At 35.8% G+C, this 26867-nt stretch overlaps 1 protein-coding gene across 1 annotated transcript in view; it reads right to left on the bottom strand.

Annotated features, from left to right (window-relative positions):
* Window positions 1-217: 217 nt before the first annotated feature.
* The window catches only part of LOC149538971 (actin-related protein 2/3 complex subunit 2A-like), a 132869-nt gene continuing 106219 nt past the window's right edge, over window positions 218-26867 (bottom strand). Inside the window, exons 8-10 of the mRNA XM_089800358.1 lie at window positions 12279-12335; window positions 12144-12201; window positions 218-623 (exon numbers count right to left, since the gene is read on the bottom strand). Of these exons, the coding sequence (XP_089656484.1) occupies window positions 427-623; window positions 12144-12201; window positions 12279-12335 (312 nt within the window). The 3' untranslated portion in view covers window positions 218-426. The remainder of the gene's footprint in view (window positions 624-12143; window positions 12202-12278; window positions 12336-26867) is intronic.

The raw sequence follows: 26867 nt of genomic DNA, 5'->3' as shown, positions 1-26867 counted from the left end.
GTCCTACCTTGGAGTGGTAGACTTATTTCGGCCTAACTTTTATGAATGCAAAAGCTAATTTTTATGTTATTACAATCCAAGGTAAGTTTACTTCGAATTTGTAACTGATTTGTACTTGATTTAATAATTTTAATCTTCTACATTATAATTATAATTGATACATTATAAACCATGCACATATCATGTTCTCCTATGGTTACATTACTTGCAAAATTGATTTATCATCAAAGAAGAAAAATACTTATAAGCATTTTCTACTCCTAAGGAACAATTACATTCAAATTTATACCTAAATATTCTTTAATCAATACTAACAAGCTAACATTAACTTATCATCCCCTTTTTCATGTCGTAATGTTGGGACATATACAGATCTTATAATTCAACTAAATTTTTAGACTACAAGATAGTATGTAGGACAACATGTTATGTTTTGCATTTCCTCAGAGAAGAGATGTTTGGCATCTTCAACCAACGCCACCAAATACGCTTTCTTTGACGTTTTGCTCTTCGGATTTGAATTGGCACACTTGCCCTAGTTCCATGTCGTTTAGAATAGCCATAACCTTTGCTAGTCATTTTCCCCTTTCGACACTGCAATAATTTTGGTAGACAAGAAAGCCCTAAAAGAAAAGAAAAAAATAGCCAAGCTAAATCAATTTTTTTTTATTAAAATGGGATGGATATTTAAATATATTTAAGTACAAAATTTCTTTTATTGATTTTGATGTAGTCAACAATTTTAATTAAAATAAGAGGTGAGAAAATTTAGAGTGCAATCAATATAATATTATTATAAAATTAATGATTTAGACTAATGTTGATAACATTTGATACAATCATAAAAATCATTTCAATTAAGTCTCAAGATAACAATAAAAATAAAAAAGTTCAGAATATAAACTATGAAATAATAGTAGAATAAAATGATTTTTTAATCTATCTCAATGAACAAAGAGATTAAATTCTAATCACAAAAAAAGTTTATTAAAATGACTTGAAAAATAACTAACATAAACAAACAATACCTTTAGATTCTTGAGACACTTTACCTTTCGATTACCAGAAAACAATGTTGTTAGGATCTATCAATCAAATACACTACATGTTCAAGGGCAAATGTGCATTTGATTCACTTTTGAAACAACTTTCCTAAGTTTTGGTGTTGGTTAACCAAATATAAGCACAAAAACATTGTCTAGAGAATTTATAAATGAAGGTTACAATGTAGTCTAAAGTAATGTGGCCATAGCAATTTTTGGTATGGGAAAATATTCAACTAAATTTTATAAAAATGGATCTTCAATTCAAATATGAGTTTTTTAATTAAGCATTTTTTTTATTAAGAATATATAAATAAACTATCTTAAAATAATAGACTATTAGTTAACATATTTGTTCTTCAAAAACAATTGACATATCTATGAACCTATTTCAAGGATCAAATTTAAACCAATAGTTGGGTGAACTACTATCAGTTACCCTCCGAATTAAGGTACAACTCCCATTATAATTTTCAATGAACATCTCTGAAAATACTTTTCACCCAAAAGTAATAAAGATCATTGTCATTCATTCATAAACATGACATAATGTGAAATATAAATTCTTTCAATAATCAAAGTTCATAGACTTTGTTCAAATTCCAACCAATTCAGCCAAAATATAAACTCATAAAACAATATACTCCATCCAAATGCACAATAAGATTTCAAAGAAGTAAATAGCCGCTACACTGAGATATGAATCCACATAGAGATTCATTCGCCTAAATTCAAACACACAGATTTGAACTCGCAATCACCATCCATTCATTTCAATCATACATTAAAGTTTTCTTTTTATATCAATGTGCATTAGAAAATCAAAATTAAGTCTATGTATCTATCAAAATTTTAGACCATTCAAAAGTATTAATAAAACATCTATATAGCCTCAGGTGACTAGTTGTTTTTGAGAAACAAAGTTACTAAATTCTTCCATAGAGTGAAAGAAACATTTTTTAGGTAAGTAAAAGATAACTAAACTTAGTAGAAATCCAAGAAGACTAATTAGGGGAATCAAGATTCTGTGGCATGATCAAGGTTGAGGTGGTGTTGTGGAGCCTTCTGATTGGCCTTATCTCGCTAGAGTGACATACAAACCCTTCTATTCCAAATGTGTTGCAGAGAAGTCTAGGATGATCTAATAATTAAGAAGTTCGTTGTGCATAATTTATTTCTTTCAAACCTCCTTATTCGTCCTTACTTGGCCCACTTTTTGTTTGCACATCTCCAATTGATCAATACAAACCGTTAACAAAGATTCAATTCTTGCTACCTTGGAGATATCCTCAATCGTTAGAGATTCAATTTCCTTCACCAATTTGATCATCTCCTTGAAGAGTTTTATCATGGCATTTGCGTCCTCCATTGTTTTCCCATTTTCCTTCAAAATTGGATATTGATGCACTTCAAATCTTTTTGCATCATTTGAGTGAGCTTAGTTAATTCTTTCAATAATTTGACTAACAGCTTAGTTAATTCTTTCAATAATTTGACTAACTCCTTGTGACCCTATTTGATAATTGAACTCCTCCATTCAATATTCTTGTTAGAGACATAAAATACATTATCATCTAACCCTGTTATGGCCTTCTATGCTAAGATCTTCATTACCCTATACTTTTGCACATTATTCATTTGTGCAATTACCACCGCCCATTTAGTTTTCTCCTTTTCCCTAGAGGCTATCTCCTCTTCCAACTTTATCACTGCAATGGCATCTTTATGTACTTTACTTAGATCAAAAATATAATCAGTGCCCCTATGTATCCCACCTTCTAGCTAGTTATTAAACACCTTTGTTATAAGCTTGTTCCTCTAAATTGGTATAATATCTTTTGTATCACAGGAGATTTGGGATCAAAAGTTGAGAGAATTTGTGAGAGTGGTTGTGGGCTAGGATGGTGGATGGCGCCAACGTATTATGCCATCTACCTCACCATTTGTTTAAATTCCTTTTTATCTTTTTCATCTTTCCAAGGTCTAGATAGCATCCTTAGTAGAGGTTTCCAAATGGCAAACATCTACAACTCTTGAGATAACCCCCAAATAAACATTCTTAAGGAAAATCTTTAAGTGAAGCATTATCTTCCTCCTTGTCTATTATAAGCCACACCATTTCTGCTAGCCAGCACCCTGAATTTTCATCAACCTCCACCATAGAGCCATTCTTGATCTTATTAGATTTTAATGTCTTCACCAAACACTTACTCACCATGTCTTCCATTGGCAGAGAGATGATCACAACATTTTGTTTCCTGTTGATAGAGATTTCTAGCCACCGTAGAGCGCCCATTGAACTGTCCTTTGATGGAGGTGTTTTAGTGGCAGTTGTATCCAACATAGCTATAGTGTTCAAGGGGTTTGGATATCCTTTGGTTGCTTCCCTTCTTTGGCATTCTCAACTAGTGGGATTTTGAAACCTTGGTTGTTCATAGTTTTGAGAACCTCCTCCAATGGAATCCAATCCCAAAATACTTTTTTGTCTAGAAATTCCTTGTTTTGCTTCTTCTCCTAGAGCGAGAGGTACAAAAAAGGGATTGAATTGAAGTGGAATCTCTATTTTCTAACTATTGGACTCTTGGTTTTCACTTTTACAGTACCTGGAATAAAAGTAGCAATAGTTTGATCAATGGGGACAATGGGAGTTTGTGGGGTAAGACTAACATTCACATCTATAGGTCTCTATGAACCATCAACTATTGTCTTTCCAACCCTACACTCCCACAACCATTTTTCGGATCTCCTTATTACTAGAAAAGTCATGGCTCGGATACTAATCTTCTTCATCCTTATCCGACTCAATTTCTGGAATAAGTTGCCCTTGAACCTTCTCATTGTATAGAGGGTCCAAAATGTTCTCACCTTCATCAATAATCCCATAGATGTATGTTTTCGAGTTCACGGTGACTGTCTGTGAACTATGACAAAATTCTTCTCCTCACCTTGAATTCATCACCACAATCCTAATAATCTTCCAGCTAAGGTATGTGAGTGAACCGTGCACTTAAGTGATCTTGAGCATATCCTTTGCTAGCTATCAAACTTAGTTCTCACTATGTAAGTTTGTAGGTTAAATTTTACTTCCAAGTTTAGGGCATCTAAAACATAATTGCATATTAATACCCTAATTCAAACAAAAATGACACTCGTGGTTTCCCCTTTGTTGCCAACTTTTTGTCAATGCGAGCTTATTGTCTATAGACTTCAATCACCACACGGTTGTTTAGGGCATATCTAAGAAAACTAAAAGGTTCACACTCAACACTGCCAATTCTAATATAAGTAAACTTAGGAAACTGAATTAAGTAGCTTCCATATGTACTTACAACTTGCATGGCTTCCTCTGGCATACTTTAGTGAACATTTCCTTCCAACTCCTAAACTAGTATGCCCATGAAAACATCATTTACCCTTCTAAAGATTTATGAGTAGCTTTCTTGCTACTCGTATGTTTTCAGCAAATTTGTTCATTGTTCATGGTATGGTCCCTACCATTACCTCATAAATGCTAAACAATAGAAAAAATAAGAAGACGAATTGAATCATTTGCTTCCAATATAATTACCTGGACCCTTGTGCAATTTTTCAACTATTACTTGAGCCCAATCTAAGTATTTTTTACCTTTGAGTAGGACTTGGATAAAGAAATACATCCAACCCTCCCAATAGAATGAATGTGAGTTCCCCTTGACTCTATTCAACAAAATTACAATGTCTCTTACCTCCTTAATGAGGTCTTCCCTAGCCAAACACCTTGGTAGCCTTGAACCTCCTTTTTGCACCTTAAAAGCCAAAGTCTAGCGATTACATTTGTGTGCACATTCTTCTTTTCAGAAGAGAAAGAGTATGATTTAGCAATTGTTCAATCCTCTTAGGGTTCTTTATGCATAATCTTCATCGCTGCCATAATGGTCTCCCTATCAATATTTATGAACACACCACCATCTAAGGTCTAGATACATCTATTTCTACATTGTACTAGTTCATACATTCCCAAACTAACTCTAGGCATGGTACAACTACTAGGATCACGACTACATCGATCAAACCACTTTTCACAATCTTTTCCATCATTGAGGACTCTAAAAAAATTTGAACCCTTTCTAGAATTCCCCTAAATTGGCATGGGCTAGGAATGTCTCAAAATTTTGGTAATGATCTTATTAAACAAGTACAACCTAAATTTGGAAGAATTGGCCTCATGGTGGCTACTTTCAAATTTAACAAAATCCTAGGATAAAATGATGAACTGAGTTAAGAAACATAGAAAATACTAACTTGTATCTTCCATAACAAAGGAACATTGATGATAGAGGACTGTCAAAACTCAACTATCATATACAATAGATTCTTGCTGACTCTGAAACAAAGAAAGCATTTACCTCTAGCATCGTCCTCCTCCTTTGACAAATTGTGGCTTCATAATGAGAAAATAACTCGCATGTACATATAAAGGCAAAAAACCAAGGAAATAGATTCATATGCTATAGACAACTAATCTGGGCATGCCAAGTCAATCTTGATAAGACGGAAACATGACACCCATATTGATTACTAATCATTTTGCATGAAGCTTTGAGATATAATGATTGCTTACCATTCATGAGAACATTTTAAATTTGAAACCTTTGATATGCCTAGAATTTTCTCATTTGTACATCATCCCCCCACTATACTTCCCTTTATCTCCTTCCTACTTTATTGTCTTCAACATATATGACACTTCGAACTTTGAATCTAGAACCATTTGCAAAATGGTTCAAAGGTTCATGTTCAACATCAATCAATGCCTCCTAACATCTTTTTACACTCATTTCGAATGAACATATGAGACTTGAGGGAGTTGTAAAACACACAAGCATATGATGACTTTTTAGGTTGAAATCTCATTGAACTTTGAGCTTTTGAACCATCACAGAAAGGTTAAAAGGTTCAAGCTTGTTTAGAGATAGGACTATTTCTTGCATGTGTATGACTATCTTAACAAAGCCTTGAGACATGCACACACAAGAGATGAAATTTGAACTAATGAACCATTTTTCTCCAAGGCGGGATTTTTGTGTGGTCATGGATTTTGTCTATGATTGAAGAAATTCCATGACAACTATTTTTCCCTAGCATTTTCATACCTTTCCACTTTTGGATATTTCAAGGGTGTTTCCAAACTTTAATCATTTTCTAATTGATTGCGTTGCTTACTCACTCTTTTGGAATTAGAAATGGATACCCCTTTTTTCTTTGTCAACTAGACCTCACTTGTTGCCAAAGTAGACCTCCCAAAAGTAGATTTTCTAAAAGAAGTTATTCCAAACTCAAAATAAGGTCAATCTAGGAGGTAGTGAAATTTACTAAAAATAGTAAGTCTGTCAAGACATTCAATTCTCAAACAAACAAATTGTTCCCATTCTAGGAGCCAAGTCAACAACACTTTTTAGACTCCACCTATTTTACCAATTTTCATTTGAAACAGGGGAACCTAAGAAGACCGAGCCCAAAAATACCAAGAACTAAAGCCAAGAAGACAAGACCAAGAGAAAAAGAGGGGGTCCCCATTTGCAATGGGGCGCTGTGTGATTAGGTCTGAACAGGTTTTCCAACTAAAAACAATGGGAGGGCTTGGCATCAGGAAAATTACTCATCTTAAAAAAGCTCTTCTTGCCAAGATTGGTTAGAAATTAGCCCTTCATACAACTAACTAGCCTAACATTATGGTTGCCAAATGCCTAAATAATGAAAACGACCATCACTTCCTTATTGTGCAAGGCCTCTTCAATGCATCTAGGAGTTAGAAAAACATTCTTAAGTGTAGGAATATCCTACAGAGGGGACTAAGATCGCAGATTGGGGATGGCCAATTGACTCACTTTTGTGATGATGTGTGGTTGGGGGATACTCCCCTTTCCTCCCACCTTATGATCGATGCCCATTTGTGGTCTTGCGGGAGGTGTATTTGGGAATCAGGTGGTTGACTATTTAATTGAATCTAGATCTTGGAAGAACCATTATCTTTGTTGTAAGGATCAATGCCAACTATTGTCTCTCACCAAGGACTTGCAAAAGGTGAGAGTCTTGATGCTTCAAAGAAAGGATATTCTTTTGGAGTACAGATGCTAATGGTCAATTCATTGTAAAAACAACTTATCGCCTACTCCTTTGTAAGATCATGTTGGCATTTGGAGAAGAGTTTGGAATTCCCATCTCACCTTGAAAATCATTTTTTTGTGTGGATGATGAAGGACAATAAAATACTTATGCAAGACCATCCCTCCAAGCACAGATTAGATCTTAAGTATTGTGGTCTCTATAAGCACAATGAGGAAATTCATTGTCACTTTTTGATTCACTATCCATTCACAGAAGAACTTTGGAGTAAGGTGTTGTGCTTGTTCCATATGGATTGGGTTATGAATGGGGAGATTCAACATCTCATCTACAATTGACGAGGAATTTCCTTTAACCCTCTAATCAAACAACTCTAGAAGCTAATCCCTTCCCATCTGAGCTAGAGCATTTAGAAAAAAGAGCCATAGAATCTTCAGAGAAGAGGAATGTCCAGTGGAGTTTATTTTTTGGAAATTCCATAGAGCTCTTTCGAAGAACTAGTCAATCTTCAACAAGCCTTGCATTTCCTCCCCTTCATCACAACTTGACAAAATAATTGTCAATAACAGGGGCCTTGCCAATTGTTTTGTAAAGGTGGACAACTCTAAGAGAATGTAGAGGAGGAACATCAAATGAACCCCTCCTAAGCCTGGGTGGCTCAAGCTTAACTTTGATGGGACTGCTAAGTCAAGTCATGGTGACATTGTTGCTAGGAGATTGATTAGAATAGAGGTTGAGAATCTAGTGGTCGCCTGCAGTGGCAAGTTGTAGACCTATATACTAACCAAGCGAAAGCTATGGGCCTCCTCTGAGGTGAGGAATCAAGATTGTCTTGTCTATTGTTGTCAAAACCCTATCTATAGATAGTGACTTGAAGCTGGTTATTCGAGCTATAAAGGGCTTTCTCAGGTCAACTAGTCAATTGATGTTATTGTGTGTGACACACAAAGGCTTCTTTTAGGCTTGGACTTCTTTGACATTGGCCATGTTTACATAGAAGGGAATAAGAAAACATATTCTCCAACTTTGATTACCTGTACTTTGGAAGGAATAATATGCTGGAGGAGGCAAGAAAACATTCTAGTGGATATCTCATCTCTTATAAGGAGAGAGATCCCAACTTCTAACAAAAATGGAGAGTAGCAAGTTGGTTTGGCTATGGTGGCTAGTGTTGTATACCTTATGTTGGGTTTTGTCCTATCACGACCCTTCATGAACAGCACTATGTGGGGGACACTAGATAAGGAAGTTTTTTTGAATTCAAAGATGGACCTAATGAGGTGGCAAGACATTTTGGGGATGCAAACTTGTTTTACTAGATGCAACCATAAACACCCCTTAGGGTGCTTATTTTTGCTCAATTGTCCTCTAGATAATTATGTTATTTATACAAACCTGGGGATGTGCCCTTTTATGATGACATGGAATCATGTTTCTATCACACATCTCCACCATCACATTTATTATTACCCTCCTTATGAAGAAGCATACTCCTTGTACTTCATGATGAAAGGAGCTTCACTTACGAAGAGCAGTAGGCTTCATGAGCCAATATTTTGGGGATGATAACTTAATAATTTGAAATGCTTTGTTGTAATGGAAACTTTCACTAACCTTATTAAGGGTTACAATTTCTTTCCTAGAGAAAGTTATTCTAATTATTCATTCTCTGCTATAGGAATGGGTGGGGACCATGGTCACTTGGAGCCTAGTAAGCTAGATGACTTTTTTTAAAACCTACTATTTGGCACATTTATAAAGAAGGGTTTCTGATTACATTAAACCTATTAATGGGGTTCATGATGGTTATCTACTTAATTTATCGAAGCCTAGGATAATAGGAGATTTATTGTTGGGAGCATCTCTTTTGAAATCAGCGAGGAGGTGATTGCTAAAGCAACCAGGCAATCCACTGAAGGAAGGAAAAGGAAAAGAGAAGTCTAGTTGTGGATAATAACAGTCTCAATAAGACATTTAAGGGCAATGAATCTCTAATTAAGATGTAGGGAGGCTATGAAAAAGAACAGTTGCAACCTCCTTGGGACCAGGTTTGTCTAATGATCATGAGGTATTTTGCTCTTGAAGGGCATTTCAAAGTTTATTGTATTACCATATGCCCCTCCTTAGCCATTTAGGAACCATGAGATTATCTCCTTTCCATTTTTATTTCTTAATTCTCTTGAAAGTTTCTTGTCAGATGCGAAAGAAAGTGCAAGAGCTCAGAGCAAGAAAACTTTCTTTTGCATCAGAGTCTTATTTTTAGGCTCTATAATTTTCATTTGGCTCTCTACCCTCCTTGATCAATTGTTGTCTATGAAGCCCTTGTCTGGCAGTCCCCCTTGCTAATATTATTGACAAACCAGGTCCTAATAAAAAGAAATGCATTCATTACCCAGGAGCCTCTAAGATTGATTCCCGCCCTGTCAATTCACCAGTGTTCAATTTTGAAGCTCCTACCATTGTCTCTAGTGAGTTCAAAGGGAAGGATTCCAAGCTATCCATTCAAAAAAAGAAACAATCCCTCCCCTCCTGCTATGAAGGGCAAAAACTTTGTCCACAAGGTGCCCAATGTTGAAGAGAAGGATGCAAAGGCGGAACACAATAACCCCTGGCAGTCTAACAAACTGGCTACAAAATCATTTTTTAGGAAAGGAAAAAATCTACTTCTTGATTATGACTTGGAAGAGGAAAACACTGACTGATGGAACGAGTTGAATAAGAAGGATTAAAATTGGAAAGAAAATGATGGTGTTGGTGTTGAAGCAGATATCCTGGGCAGCTCTAATAAGTCTATGACTAACAGCTCCACCCATATCTCAGACGATATTAAGGGGTAACCCATTGGCCTCATGGGGGATCTAATGTCTGGTGAAGAAAATGCCAATCCTGTTGATCCTATTTCAGCTTGTGCAGGATGCATGAGTATGATGCAAGAGTTGGTCAAACTGAAGACTGAGGTGGGAAGGTTGGGGACCAAACTGCTGGAAATGGAAAGAAATATGGGAAGTGTTTCCAGGTTCAGTCTGATGCTTATGCATAGTTTAACTACTTCCTTGTGCCTATTGCAGTGGAAGGTTCTTGGTGAGGATGCACAAAATGAAGTGAACTATAAGGATTTCTTCAAGTTGCTCATGTATGAATGAAGCCATGTGCTATACAAGTCAGGCTGAAATATAAAATCTCCTGGAAATGTTTAATCTCTACTCGCCTCTGGTTCTGCCTCTTGTCACCCCGATGGAGTGTCATTTTTGCTTTGTTTACAATTGTGTCTTTTACAATAGAGTCTGTACCCATGATGAACTCTTTAATCAATAGCGTTAGCTGTGTTACTTGTTATATTTCAAGGACTCCATGACATTTTTATTAGCATTCTGATGGCTAACTGCTTGTATATAGTCTGCCTGACCATTTTGTCTATGGTTGCTTTTCTTTGTCTTATAGCTAGGTAGTTTGTTGTTAATATTGTCAATGTGCTGTTAATCTTATGCCCTCAAGTTGCGGTTCTGTAAGGGTCAGCACCCTTGTTTTGCTGCTGATTAATAACAAAAACAATTTTCATTAAATTATTAAATATTTATATTTTTATCACCTCGTTTGCCTACAAGAAGAAAAGAAGAAATTGGACCTTCATGAACTTTACACTAGAGGGAGACATGACAGCTACTGAGAGTCAGAATACTTGGTCATGTGAGGAAGTCCAAAAGCCGCAATAATAGAGAAATCCAAGAAATTGCTGACCATTGTTTATAAGTCTATGGCTACTGCATCATCTTTAGAGACTTGAGAAGTCAATTTAACAGTACGATTCTAAAAATAATACAGTTTCTGTTAATTCTGTACCTTGTTATCGTACTGATCTGATAACAGATCAGTCTGATCTATTCTTAGATAATATAGATTGATCAAATCTCCTTCACTTATCCTCCTTATGATATTGGCGTCTATCCTTAAAATGATAGTTTCTATTTAAAATAAAACTCCTTTGTGTTAGTATTAACTAAACTTCTTGTTTTAATGAAAAGGTCGCCGACTTCCAGGGATTAATTAAAGGATGTTTTGGAAGGAACATGTCCCTTGTAAAGACATGTCCCTAGGTCTCTTTACTTATAGTGGTTATTGTTGAAGTCTAAGAGCACACAAAGAACAAAGATAAGTCTGCTCCTTAGTCAATACTGCCCACATACGACTTGCAGAATTAAAAGACAGAATACTGAATTATATTTCTAATTCAATTGAAGACAATACTTTGAAGTTATTCACAGCAAGTCACAAGGAGAAGAAGAAGATTCAATCTAGTCTATATTCAGTCATAAAATTTGAAGAAACTTTACAGTTTCCATGAACAAAAGCAATATAGACAAAGTGTAAACGCTTATTCTCTGCATCATCTCTTGCCTCCCATAATTCTCTAAGAAAAATTTTCCCGGAATAAATTTAATGATTTTTTGTTAAACCTTGGGCTTCGTCAGAATCTTCTGTGTTAAAAGTTTCAGCTCCGAATTAATATTGCGTTGAATTGCATTTATATTTGTGTAGTCTTTTCTACTTCAGTTTTGAAAGAATATTCTGTGTGAATGGCCTCTTCTACTCTTGAAGAGAAATCGTTTCTCTTGCATAATTACAGTTTCTGAGCTCGGATTTTAATCTTCGCTAATCCGAATATACATGACACTAACTAATTGTCCAAATGAAAGTGTCATAAGAAAGATAAAATTTTGATCAATTGGACATCACGATAAAATTTCCATGCATTGGTTCTGGAAAAGCTGTTCCATTAAACACATTGATTGGAGCTTATGAATTTTGTATGTTTCAGAGTCTCACTATTTGCCCGACAGAAAAATGAGGTAATGCCAAAGCTTTTTATAATGATAACAAGAAGAGTACCTATGATCAACATGTGAACCACATTGTGCTGTAACATGAAAATGCTTTCATCATAAAAACAAGAAGAGCACTTGTAGTCAATGAGCGGAAACAGATTGAAGGACAAACCTGGTGTTTTCAATTTCTTTTTGTCTTTCTCCACATGGACTTTTGCTCGGTCCAGTGCCTACCAAATACATTAAGTACACTGAGATTGCATCAAATTAACCTTCAGTATTTACAAAATAAACAATTGACAGTCACCTGAATCAAATTATCCACACGCTGCCTCATTAGCATGTGCATCAATCCTTTTGAACGCTGCAGATGAGAACATGTAAGAACTTATAACTACATATTATTATTACAATTGTCAAGAATACCATGTTATACCAATTCAAATATGTTAACTGATGATCAGTAAAATTTGTGCAGTTAGACTACTTTAATGCACAGTAGGATTCCCACTCAAATGATGTGTGATAATCTTAGAGTTAATTCAAAAAGCAGAAACATTCAAAAAAATGGTAAAGGGAAGCTCGAGGAAGTGTTTTTCTAAAAAGAAAGCAAAGCAGAACGAACATGTCATTTGGATATATACTCTGTTGTATGTTGTTGCAGATTATGTGCCCCTGGTGAACTTTGTTTTGATTGGGATATTATTTGGCCACCAGACTGATTTTCAAACTACATGGTTTTTCGTAAACTTTGGAAATTCAGTTGTAAAAACCAAAAAAGAAGAAATGCTTCTTTTAGAAACAAGTAGCAACAAACATGAATATCAAAAAACTTTCCTTCTTCACAAAAAAGACAAAAAACATACAATATATAATGTCCCCCTGTGCTGAGTAGAGATAATGAGGCCTTTTTAGACTATTTAATTCCTCTAGGCTAATTTTGGCTTTTGTTAGGGAAAAATTTAATTCACTGAACAAAGATGCCTAATAAAATTAAATTTATGGGAATTAATTTTAAAGATAACTGATTTCTTTTTAAATACTATCCCCCCCCCCCCCTCAATTAATCTTCCTCCCAGCATAGATTAATTGTGGAGGGCATAATAATAAAGTCAGTTATATATCCTTAGGGAGGGCCCTTACTATTGTATGGTCTACCTGCTCCAACAGTGTAGTGTCTCACATGTTTGCATTCTGTCGTTACTTAATTTTTATCCAAGTTAGACTCTATTTATGATTTATTCTACGACTCTAACTATAATAATATTTTGTATTAGCATTCATGAGATGCACCCAGGTACAGTTATATTCTTTTGATCATGTTGATATCATTGTTGATTTGGATTGTAGTTGTGATTTCATTGATGATCATAATTGCATCATGATTCTACAATGATGTGACACAATGTCATAGTATGATGTCAGAGTATATATATTAAGAATAATTTTTTATTATATTGACTTCATGTGATTTCATGATCGTATATCGATGATGTTCCAATTATTCGTTGAGATATAATGTTGTTGATCATGTTTTGATACTGATCTACTTTGGGGGTTGATTTTATGCTCATTGTTGTAGTGAAATGATATTTGATGTATTTAATTTGGATTAGATTATTATTGATTTGTCTTAAATGATGTATATGCGTGAAAGGGGCATTCAAATACATAATGCACGCAAAGTTAAAATTCCCTTTCTCGGTCACTTTGGCTATATTTTAAATGCGTATGCATGTCAGCTATTTAAACATACATGAGTAGATACACTTGACATGTGAATTTCTTAGTGATGACAAGTACCGGACATTGACTTCACCTAGCTTCACAGGTCCAAATGTGCCCACATCCCCAACAGTGGTTACAAGAGAGACATGCTAGCCATTCATACTGCCAGTCTATTTATCATTCCGAATTTTAATGATATTCCTGTGTTGCCTATATTTATACCTCCAGTTACCATTTAGGTAATGTTCAGTTAACCTCTTGCATAATTGTGCTAAACCAGCAACAAGCATATGTGCATAATTCGTTGCCCTCAAATGGTTGCAGTTGAGTTATTTGAATTTAATGATATACTTAAAGTATTTTAAATGTCACCTTATTATTTACCGAAAAATATGTCGTATGAGTATGATTTAATTAGAACTGAATGATTTATTTGATTTGGAAAATTTTATTTTATAGTTTGGTTTAAGTGGGTATTTATATTATTTTATTAGTTTTTGAACAAGCCTTTATTTGAAAAGAAGGTTCATTTTTTGACACTTGGTTACTTTATTTGGTCTTGGCCCTTAGAAAACCCTCTTGGCTTGGAAAATGATTTGCTCAAGGATTCTTTGTAAAAAAAATTGTTGGGGTTGGCTCAAGAGATTTCTCTTGTTGATTGCAACTTGCTGCCCGGATTTAGTTTCTTCTCATTGTGCCTTTGGAGATTTCTTAAAGGTTGCATTTTCACTAAGTTTTGAGGTAGAAATCTTTGTTCCTCTCATGTTTTTCATTTGAATAGTTTTTTGTGGGTTGCAAATGGTTTACTAGATGATTGCAATCATGTTTTCAATTTGTGAAATTGAGGGTTTTCTCCATATTGGTATTTGAAAATGAGGGATTTTATGGTGTTACATTGTCCATTTCTTCATGTGTGGATGAAATGTTGATTATATTGCTTTTACGTAATTTTGTTCGAGTGGGAACCAAGGGATTTCCTGAAATTTTGATTATTTGAGCTTTTTGAAGGTCCATTGATGGTGATGGTCTCCATGATTGGTTTTTGGCCAAGTTTGGCATTTGTAAAAAAAAATTATGATATGGAATAAGGATATTATATATGTGATTTTATTATGGGATCACTTTGGGATCCATACTTGTGGCTGAGGCCAACTAAGTGTACTTCAAATGTGGTTGCCAAGTGTTATTATGATAACTAAGTTATCATCAGCCTAGGGTTGAGTTCTAGAGTGAGCCTATGGAATGGTTCCCACTCACATCCGAAACTCTAAGTGGTACACTTGGTAATCATATGCGGGAAGTTTTTTAATTACATGAAAATGTAATTAAATTTGGGGTAAACCTCTAATAAGATAATAAGGCTCCTCAGGCATGTGATTAGCAATATCATGAGGCTATGGGTGACTTGTGAAGACATACCCTCCATGTAGTGATTGGATTTGTCCTATGAACATGCCCTTCCATGTAGCAATAGGACTTGTATCATCATCAATCTTGTCTGTATGAGAGAATGACTTGAGTAGAGACGCTCTTAGATATAGGATTCGCATGCCCGTAGATGTAGGCATTGGTTCTTAATTGGAGCGGTATGCCTATAGATGGAGTGTTGCATAATTGCCATTCTCATTCATATGAGAGAATGCTTTGGTGATTCTTGAGTAGTGGCCTTGTGATTATATGATTGGGTGTTATTCGCCATGATTGATATGCATTGTATTTTGGTATGACCTTGCGTTGCCTTTTATGTATTTGTATGGGGTGTCTATAAACCTACTCTTTCGCTTGTGTGCATTATATTACTATTTGGTCCTTGACTATCTTTGCAATTATGGTAGGGTGGACCTTCAAATACCACATGGTTGGGTGGCATGGGAAGCCACAATTAAGAGTCATCATACAGGTTTGAGACCAAGTTTAGGGGCATCAACACTATTTGTGATTATATGATTAGGTGTTATTGCCCTTCATTGATATGCATTGTATTTTGGTATGACCTTATGTTGCCTTCTATGCACTTGTATGGGGTGTTTATAAGCTTAGACTTTCCCTTCTATGCATTACATTACTGTTTGGGTCATGACTATCTTTGCGGTCACTGTGGGGTGGACCTTCAAATACCACAAGGTTGGGTGGCATGACAAGCCAGAGTTGGAAGTAGTTGTACAAGTTTGAGATCGAATTTAGGGGTGTCAACACTATTGCCTTTCTTGGACTTATTTATCTCTCTCTTAGTGTTTTAACATTACATAATGAGAAAAAGGACATTCTAGAGCTTGACGATATGTACTTATGATCTCCCCAAAGTGGGATAGATTGTAACTTATATTAATGTAATAGTAGGGAAAGAGAATTGTCTAATTTACTAGTGTTACTCGGGTGCACGCACCTGAGGTAAAACCCTACAGCATCTAGTGTGCATATGTACCAGTTGTGGGTACGTCGCACCCTTGCGCTCCGCCACCGCTGCCCGAATGACCCTGCATACCAGCCATACCATTTGGCACACCCAAACAGAACGCGGGGACGCGAGTGCTCGGGTGCGCACAAGGTGACAACATAAAAAAGACAAGAAAAAAAAACTATTGTTTTTTAGAACACTGGGACGCAGGTGCTCGAGTGCACACAAGGTGACAACATGAAAAAGACAAGAAAAAAAATATTATTGTTTTTTTAACATGGGAACCCTAATTGGGTGTGGGTCCCATGAGGTCTCTTTCAAGCCTTAACAAGGCCAATACACCTCATTTTCATTTCACATTTACATTTCATTGTTTTGGAGCAGCAAGGAGCAAAGTGAGAAAAAGAGTTTGGAAGAGTTTGGGAGAGCTTGGTGAGTGATTTTGCCAAGGATTGCAAGATCAAGAGGAGCAGGAAGATTTGATTTTGCATGTGATTTTTCAAGCTCAAGGTAGGTCTTTTTATTTTACTATTTTTTTGTTTTAGAAATTTAGATTCTAGAATTTAGTTTTAGTATCTACTTTCAGCTTTGCATTTAATTTTTTAATGTTTCAATCTTGATTCTTGAATCTTGTTATTACTAGATAGTTTTATATTATTGTTTTTTAATTTTATTATTAATATTGTTCTATGATTTTTATTTTTGTTATTAAAATAGGCTGAAGTTTAAGTAAGCTGAAACTAGTTTAATGTTTTTCAAAATAATTAATTAGGCTGAAATATATCATGATTCATAATCATTTTCATTTTGTGAAATGCAGTTTCTATTTTCTAAATGGCATCCAATCAAAGTGTAGAAGACGTGGGAATTAATAAGGGAAGTGCATCTGAATGAGCCCGAGGGAAGTAATCATGGGATTGATAGATGCCCAATCTGATTCAAAGCCTTCTTATGTTGTACCAGGGGTGCCTTCTATTGATTTCCCTACAAAGATTTTGGCAAAGTTTGCTAGGGGTCCTTATGATCCAAAGTCCCCTCTAAAAAGTTTGCTATGAGAACTACACGCCCTACAATTGTAGGTGGTGGCACACGGAAATGGAAGTGTAATGTGTGTGGCGCAGAAATGGTTTGGCAACATTACGAGAGTTAATGCACACCAATTTTGGACTAGTTATGGTGTGAGCTCATGCCCATTCTTGGCTGATTCTAAGAATGTGAAATATAGAATTGAAGTGATCAAACTATGGGGCATTCCTGATGATACTGTACTCCCAATGCCTTAATCTTTGGCTGCTAGGCAACAAGCATAGAGTATACAGCAATTATAGGGGCAGCAAGATACATCTACATGTATCTTGCATCAGAGAGTAGGGACTATGTCACGTACACCATCTATTCCTTCATCTACGCAAAAATCAACACAGGATAGCAGCAGGGGAAAACGGAAAGAAAGTGCAAGTCCTAGTGGTAATAACCCCATTGCTTAGTTATTTAACATGCACACAAGGGAGCAGTGAAATGATGTCGTTAGTGATTTCTTCTTTTCCAATGGCATCCCAACGCATGTGGCTCGATCTCCCTATTTTGTAAGGATGATATTTTCCTTGGAGAGAATGATTGAGTTGCAAGAGCAATTGCAACTCATGATTATGACACGACTAGAATCAATGGCCTAAGTCCATAACAGAGCAAGGGAAGAGGGTGAAGGAGACAATGAAGAGCAATCAGTTTTGGGGCAATGCAAAATACAGTCTCCATCATCACTCCAGTGTTCCAAGTGATTAGATATGGAGATGCGGATACACCTAACCTTGGAGAGGTTTCGGAGTGCATTGATTCCATGCTTGGCTAGATGAGGGTGGTTGTGCATGAGAGGGACCCTACTCTAGCATTCTATATGGAGCACATTCAGCCTATCATTCACCACAAGTGGGAGAAGCTGAAGACTCCTTTGTGCATGGCTATCTATGCATTGAACCTGAAGTGGTTCCTACCTAGGCCTAGTAGAGTTGCACTGAGTGGTCAAAATTTGTTAGTCTTACAAGTAATCCTTAATTCTTGATTCAATGTTCTAAGTTTTTTATAATTATAAGTTCTTTATTACTTATAACTTATTTTAATATTACGTTGTAAACTTGTAACCTATAGGATACTCGGATATTGCAAAGGTGGATGTCTAAACTATGGCACAAAAGAATCCCATTTTGTGGTGGAAATGTCATGGATCACAGAAGTCAAAGATCACATCACTAGCCATCTGATTCCTTTCTCAAGTTTGTAGTTCCAACCCTTTATAATCTTAACTTTAAGACTTTTACTTTATTGATTCATGATTCATTGATTTATCATTTATCATTTGTCCCAATTAAATGAACATTTGTTTGTAAGTTGTAACTTTCAACTTTTCAATCTCAAGTTTCTAGTTCCTCAAATGCAGAGAGGAAATGGTCTGCCTTTAGCTTCATCCACTCTGTTATGAGGAACACGCTTACCTCTAAGGGAGCAGAGAAGTTTGTTGTTGTACATGGTTTCTTGTGGCTCAAAGACAGAAAGACACGCAAGTACAAGAAGAGCCCACCAACACAATGGGATGTCGAGCCAGCAGATCGGGCTCAAATTGATGATGATGAAGCAACAAAAGCTGATGTAGGACATGTTGGTATTCCCATGGAGGATCAGGATCTTACCCATGAGGAGTCTAGTAGTTCTAGTAATGAGGACTTTGGTTTAGGGGATGCTTTGAGAGCTCCCACCCTTACATTCTCATTATTGGCATTTTGTAGATTGTATTCACTTTTATATGAACATGATACATTATTTCATGTCATAGCTTCATGCTACTATGCTCATTGTAATCATGGGCATCTTGATCTTTATTGTTACATTCCAAATATTGCTACATTTAAAAATAATTTTGTAGCTGTTGGAAATTCATGTGAAGTTAGTTGTTCAATAAATTTGTTGAAATAATTGTCCATGTGAAATTGATCTATCAGGAAAGTTGTTGAGATATTTTGATTCTTGTGAAATGGAATTTCAGTTATTAGTTATTGTTTTATATGAGATGTTAGTTAGCCATTATGATAGGAATTGAAAATGAATATCTTAGAAATTGGAAATGATTATATGATATTTTATTATTATTTCATATTATGGAAATATGTTATTACCAGGAACCATTTCCATTTTGTAGGAGCATGATGAAGGGGGTGAGTGTTGCCAAAATAAGAGTTAGGAATGGGACACCCAAATCCAGTGTCAACCATCAAGTATGAAATCTAATCACCTGGACCAAGGATGAAACGGCTAGACAAACAAGTACAAAGGATGACCATGAGCTAACCAATTAAATTAGAAACATTATAAAAACTCAAATATGAAATATTATCTTCATTAAACGGATGAATCTCATTGTATCTTGCAAATGCTATCATGTCTTAGTGTAATAATATTGTGTCTATACTCATACTTGTGTGGGTATAAAATGTGTACATGTGTATACACACATACACAGATATATATATATATATTACATGTATGTGAATCTTAAAATTTGGCATATACATGTGTATGTGTGTGTGTGTATATATATATATATATTACATGTATGTGAATCTTAAAATTTGGCATATACATATGTGTATGTGTGCGTGCGTGTGTGTACATATATATATATATATATATATACATACATACATGTTAAGGCTACTCAAACAAGCATGAATATAAAGGGGCATCATTAATATACCAAGGCATGAAAGAAAATGTCGTCACCACCCTTATTCTTTTATTTCGAACCTTGGCTATGATTTTTCTTATTTATTTAATTGTCTTAAGTGGACACCCTTTATTTCTTGCCGCGTTTATTACATCAGGCTATAGTCTTTTCCTTTATTAAAAATATGAAATTGGAAGGTTGTGCGAACGTTTTTTCTTGCCACCTCAATCCTTTGCATAACTAAGCATGCATTTGGGTGACCATTGCTTATCTTGTCTGATCTCTATGGATGCATTATATACACATTATTCTCACCCTCTTGAGTGGCTCTTTTTTTGCTATCACATAAATTCTTTCTTATTCATGCTTTATTTTTCTCTGCTCATTCCCAAGTAAGAGGGTGAATATAATCAGCTACTATCTCTGATTATGCCGAGCTTGTGAACTAATCCATTATTCTTTTCTGGACACAATTGAAAGCTTGGTAGCATAGGCGGGTGCTCCACCCATACTTCTCAAACCATGCGGAGTGAATCAGGTCATGCTTTACATTTACATACAGTTTATCATGCTTAAGTCATGTAATCTGAACTTGCCATTTGCTTCTTAGAGCAGACCTCTGTATTGTTTCCATTGAAAGTCTAGAATCGGGATGTGTTATTTTGAAGTATTCTTTTTCTACTATAAACTTGTTACAAGAAAGGAATTATCTGATTGTCGAAAGCACATATGTTTTTGTCATGAGTGTTGACCCATACAGAGATATAATTAATATATCTCTAAGATGGGATACTGCTCTATTTGATGAAGTAATAATCAAAATGAAGGCTTAGCTCACTTATGATGCCATAGGCCAAAACTGGCATGAAAGATGGAAAATGTACAAGTACTCTTTGAACCAAAAATCATTTAACGAACATCCCTAGTAATCATCCATGAGGACCGAAATGGTCGAGATGAAGGGAGAGTGGAATTAATTCTGCAATGAAAGGAAATTATAATCAGTAATAACACTCAAATTCAGTAACTAAGTTAGCTTATGGAAATTCTTTGTGTAAATTCTTGTTGTCAAGTCGAGTGGTGAGTGATCAGGCATCTAAGTTGCCCATCCAAAATCCTTGGCCAAGGTAGTTAATGGCACAATTGCCACTATGATCACCAAAGGTCAAAGTGCTAGCAATTGTGAGATAGGTTGATTGGAAAGTTCCACAGCCTCATCAGTTGACTAATCAACACTCTAAAACCAGGATGCTCAGTGGCTCGATAAGGGTATCCCAATCCAACTCCCAAGGTAAGGAGGGTCTTTCTCAATGGAGATTGTGTGGGGATACTAAAGGTCTACAATCGGGAGAAAAAGCCCATGGCAATGCTTCTCCTCTCTTCCAGATGCCAAGGCTTGCATAAGACAAGGTCATCATGTACCTATTCTCTGGTAGCCTTTTCATATTTTTCACATTTCATTTGATGAATATGTTGTTATCATGTATTTTGAACATTTGCTAAAGTCAAGAAATTAGTTTATGAAATGCAAGTGGAATGGTAGTTATTAACTGAATGTCATGTGAATCTAATAGTTAAAATGGTTGTTAGTTTCTAGTTATTTGGAAATGTAAATTACAATTATCTCGTATTTTCTCTTCATGTTAAAGAATAGAATAACTGATTTAACAGTATCTCCTTTCATTCAGTTAAGAATGATTCCTTTTCTTTTAGGTAATCAGTTAATTAGACTTCAGATTTTTGGCATTTTACATTTATGATATATCTTATTTATAACTTGAACAATGAATTTCGAATCTTCCATGAATCATCTTTGTCATTTGATAGTCAATGGTTGACTTACATGGTACTACGTATGATTCATATTTTTAATTTATCAATATCATTATTATGTTTAAAACTTACTATGAGTATGTTACTAAGTTCAATGGTCATTGGTTCTAAAGTTTCAAGTTTCAAATTTCAACTTATGGTTCTTGAATCACAATTCAAATTTGAAATTTTCTATATTCAACTATATTTGGTATGTTATATTGAAGTATCATTTCATAATTAGCATTTCAAGTCACATATGTATACTATGCAACCTCCCCACCCCCTCCCCCCTCAGCACCACTATCGCCCCCAAATCCGGGCCCTTGTTTCCCACACCCAAAACTCGTCTTGACGTCCCCCCGCACCCCCACACTGGTGTAACACTCTAATTTACATTAGTTTAGGGTTGGATTTTAAGTTTTGGCACCTTGGTCTAGTAATCAATGCCTCTGCCTCCACTAGTTGGAGACTTTGTTAGTGCAATGTGCTAGGCATTTCTACAGAATGAAGTCTGCACTTGCTATTGAAGTTTGCACAATTTGGTGTCTACGCCTATCCTTTGGCATGTAATGCCACTAGAATGACTTTTACCATACTTTAGCACCCTTGCCTATATTTTGGCACAAGAGCCTTTTAGCACCTATGCTTGTCCAAATGTTATGGTATCATACATGTTTGGGGATGCACAGTTCTTATATGCACTTATGTACTTAGTTTTTAGTTTAGCACTCATATTAATAATTAAACCCTAAAAGTAAATGACATGTGTATATGGTTATTATAGGAACACTTTAGTTGATGCATTAAAATGAACTTAGAATTGGATATTTTGCATTTGGATGTTGATGTAGTCAACTCCTGTATAGCCGAGTGTCCTTGACCGACTTAGTATTAGATGTTGCTCATTGGATTTGATCCAAGCTTAGGTGGCAGCTCCAAGGATGCTTTAATCCCATAACAGTAGCCTAATTGGGTATCTTAGAACCCTTAGTGATGATTAGACTTTTGCTAGTGCATGATCACGTGACAACTAATTGATTTAACCCTATTGTTGAAGTGCAATGTTGTTGTATAATAAGTTTAAAAAATCCATATAGTTTGATGCATGTTTTACCCTATGTTCTGTGGGATCCCTCATGGGGCGTTATATTTGGTATCATAACCAATTTTCATAGGCTAGGAGCTCTAGTGTAAATGTGCTTATTGTGTTTGGTGTAATTGGTGTGTGGTTGTTACATTGTATTCATTGATGTTTCTCATTTTTTCCTCGTTACCTTAGCATGGCACATGGATATGTTTATGATAGTCCTAATGTGTGTTTTATTTTGTTATGGATGCCTCCTAAGGGCAGAGGTTGTCAGTGAGCTCAGGAGGAACACCCAGATGATTAACAAGACGATAATTAGAGTGGGGGTCCTCAAGTCCTCAATCTATTACAAGATATTATTAGACGAATGGGACCTTGTCAAGAGGTAGTTTCAACACAAGAGGTCCTGCCCATCAAACCATGGCCATCAAGATTGCAGAGGAAAGTGTGAGTGGTTCCATAGCCTGAGTGGTTCTAGGATCAATCATGGGAAAGTCAAAGAGTCCCCTAGCAAGAAAGACTATACAGTGGTGGATGAGGACATTATTGTGGTAGGGCACATGAGAGACCTTACATCACATCAACCTACTTTCAATGGGTCTTGTGGTGATACAATGGTCGAGACAGGGTTGATAGATCTTGATCATTGCTTTGTCATGCAATTGTATAGGAGCAACGCTAGGGTCTAATGTACCATCATGCATCTTAGGAGCTTGGCATCTACTTGGTGGTGCATGGAGGAGCAAAAGCTCCATATTGATATTCCTTCAATTTCATGGGAGATTTTCCTTAAGTGATTCTAAGTTTGTTACGTTTTGTTGCATTTTCATTAGAGGTGTGTTGATTTATTTCATGAGTTGCAATCGATAGCCATGACAATTGACCACTATGAGCATAGGTTCTTTGAGCTTGAATAGTAAGCTAGTTTATCTGATGATAAGTCTATGCTAGTACAACATTTTATTTAGGGACTTAATGCTCGCATCAGTGGTGGAAATCAAGTCATTCAACCCAAAACTATGGAAATTGTGGTGGAGGTGAGATTAGTAGAGACAAATGTGCCTAAGGACCTTAGAGGTCAAGAAGGAGTACAAATAGGAAATGTGCCTCCTTTAGAATCAGGTGCAGAAGCTGCAGAGTCATAGCCTTCAAGACCTTCAAGGGCACACTCTACCCCTCCTAGGTTAGGTCACCACTAGCAGTAAAGGCAAAGATCCTCCCAATGTTTTATGTGATGACACCCTCTACATCATCAAAGAAAGTAGAATTTGGACATAGTCAACCTAATTAGAGTGCACAACAAAGTGCTAGTAGAGACAGTTCTGTCAGTTTAGTGCACTAGATGGAGGTTGTGGTTGTAGTAGGGGGCAGATTTTTTTTCTAGTTGTCAACATGGTAACATAGCAACTTGTTTTCCTTAAAGACAATATCAAGACCTAGCCAAAGGTTTGGTTATGTCTAAGCCTACAATGGAGATGCAAGTAGACATCATAGGCTATTTACGATACTTGACAATTGTTAGGTTGAGCATCAAGGAACAAACATTGAGACTATAGGTGTTCTATGTGGAAATTCTACTTGTTTCAATTTGATTTTGGCACTTCAAATTCTTTTATTTCCTCTTTTCCTATGCAGAAATATGAACTACTGGCAACAAGGGAAGTTACTAGTTTGCAAGTTGAGTTGGGCATGAGTTCTCCAGTGGCCCTAGACTCTGTAATCTCTGGTTGTGTTAGATTTAGGCAACTTCACTACCATCATTGATCTTCATGTTCTGCCCTTGGAGTCTTATGGAGCTTTTTTGGGTATGGATTGGTTGGCTACTCACTAGACTCGTATAGATTGTCGACAAAAGTTGATATAATGTTTTGATGATGCAATTGGGAAAGTAGAGCTTGTAGGAATTTAAAGAGCCATTTCTCTTTGTATGATGCCCCTTGTGCAGTTGAAGCAAAGTATGCGGCAAGGATGCCAATTGTTTATAATCTCAATGACTGACATCAATCAGGGTGAGAGTCGATAGGTATCTCTTGATTATCACCCAATTCTTTGTGATTTCAAATGTGTTCCCAAGTGAGATTCTCAACATGTCGCCTAAGTGTGACATAGATTTCTGCATTAATCACATTCCTAGAGTAGAATCCATTTCTAGGGCATTGTATCATATGACCACTCAGGATTTGAGTGAGTTTTGTTTGCAGTTGGAGGAGTTGTTGGCCAAGGGCTCTATTCATCCTAGTGTTTCCCCTTGGGGAGAACCGGTCATCTTTGTTAAGGATAGATCTCTTTTCTTGTGCTTTGACTAGCAGCAATTGAATAAGGCAACAATGTTGAACCGTATCCCTCTCTGAGGATTGATGAATTATATGATAAGATGGAGACAGCTAGAGTATTATCTAAGATAAACCTCAAGTTAGGGTATTATCAACTTTGTATTCATGAGGCCGACAAACATTGAACAACATTTCTATGGGAATTACGAGTTAAAAGTTGTTCCTTTTGGATTGACTAGTGTTCCATTGGTGTTCATGAGTTTGATGAATGGAGTCTTTAGCATCTACCTTGACTGATTTGTCCTTGTCTTTCTAGATGACATTTTGGTATATTCAAGGACAGTGAAGGAACATGAGTGTCATTTAGGTTTTGCCATGTCTTTGTGACCATCATTTTATGAAAACCTCATTAAGTGCAAGTTCTTATACACTGAGATGAGATATTTGGATCATATCATCTCAAGACAGGGTATTGCTAAAATATCCCAGATTCATGCAATCCTTCACATCTGAGTTAGATTTTGATTTTTGCGCATGTTTTGCTTCATCATAATGTAATATTGCAACATTTAAACATGCAGATTGAACATGCAAGATAAATGATATACAATTTCAAGGAAATTAATTTGATGAAATACAAGAAATCAAAAGTTAGCTGATGGGTATTCTTGTAATATAGAAATGTATTGTTGTTTAAAAACACCTGCTGCTGTTTCAAATCAGAAAATGCACAATGCCATCATGTAACACATACCCGGAATGCCTCTATAGATAAGATAACAAACCCTCTAACGTCTTGTAAGATAGATCAATGAATTTCCATGATCAATGGTGTGCAACTATGAATCCTGAGATGAATTCACTAAGTGGGGTCGTCTAGGCTTGCGTCTAAAAAGCCATAACCTCTAGGGTTTCAACTTTCCATCCTAGGGTCTACTGACCCTGCAAGCTGAAGCTCTCAAGAAAAAGTTTCTTTGAAAATAACAATTCAGGAAGAAATCCTTATTTCACCTTTTCCTCCTTTTAAAATGCTTTTCCTTTTCAAAAGTAACAATTTATTTTATTTCTCTTTTAATTTACTTTTTTCCCCTCAAAAGTGACTTTACATTATAATTTGTCATTGACATTATTATTTACTTTCTAAATAAAACATGTCCACTTGCTAATTAATTAAATTTAAATGATCCCATGGGACTTAGGACAATTTAATATTTGATCAAATAATTTATTCCCTTAAACAAATCCAATTATCTTATGGCTAATAATCTCTTGTCATCACTTGGACAAAAGGAAACATTACAGTCCTCCCACCCCAAGATTGCCTATCCTGAAGCAATCACACGGTATTAGATCTATGTTAAGCTCAAATGTTCTAACCAATACCTAAATCCCATATTAATCTAGGACCTTGGTATTTCTTCCCTTTAGTATCTCCTTCAAGCTTCCACTGCTCCACTATGATATAAATATCATTACGCCCAAAGTTGTGAAGCAACTCATCATTATCCCAATAAAGTAGCACATCAAAGATGCCAATGTCAAGATCCCATATCATCGTGCTCTCACAACAAAAAAAGTGAAGGAATAAATGTCTTGTATCATGCCACCAACACCATATGTCCATTTAAATCTAAAAGAGCTCCCATGGATGTGAAAACTGATCTTACAAGTTCACAATCAATCGTGAATCCACCATATGTTATTGAAAATTTCACTCAAAATGATGTAGTCAATACCTTCAATGACAAAGGACAGTGGAATCTCATCACTATACCAATCTCCAACAATGAAAGTCTGATACCAACCTTTCCAAATCCTCCAGCCAGATGTCCTAAAGAACCAAATTGAAGTCCTTGTCTTCAATAGTGTGAAACAAG

This window comes from Cupressus sempervirens, chromosome 9 (genome assembly GCF_028749045.1).
Source record: "Cupressus sempervirens isolate cs-2001-9-10 chromosome 9, ASM2874904v1, whole genome shotgun sequence".
NCBI lineage: Eukaryota > Viridiplantae > Streptophyta > Pinopsida > Cupressales > Cupressaceae > Cupressus > Cupressus sempervirens.
The sequence above is the reverse complement of the archived record's forward strand: the minus strand, read 5'-3'. Positions and strand labels throughout refer to the sequence as shown.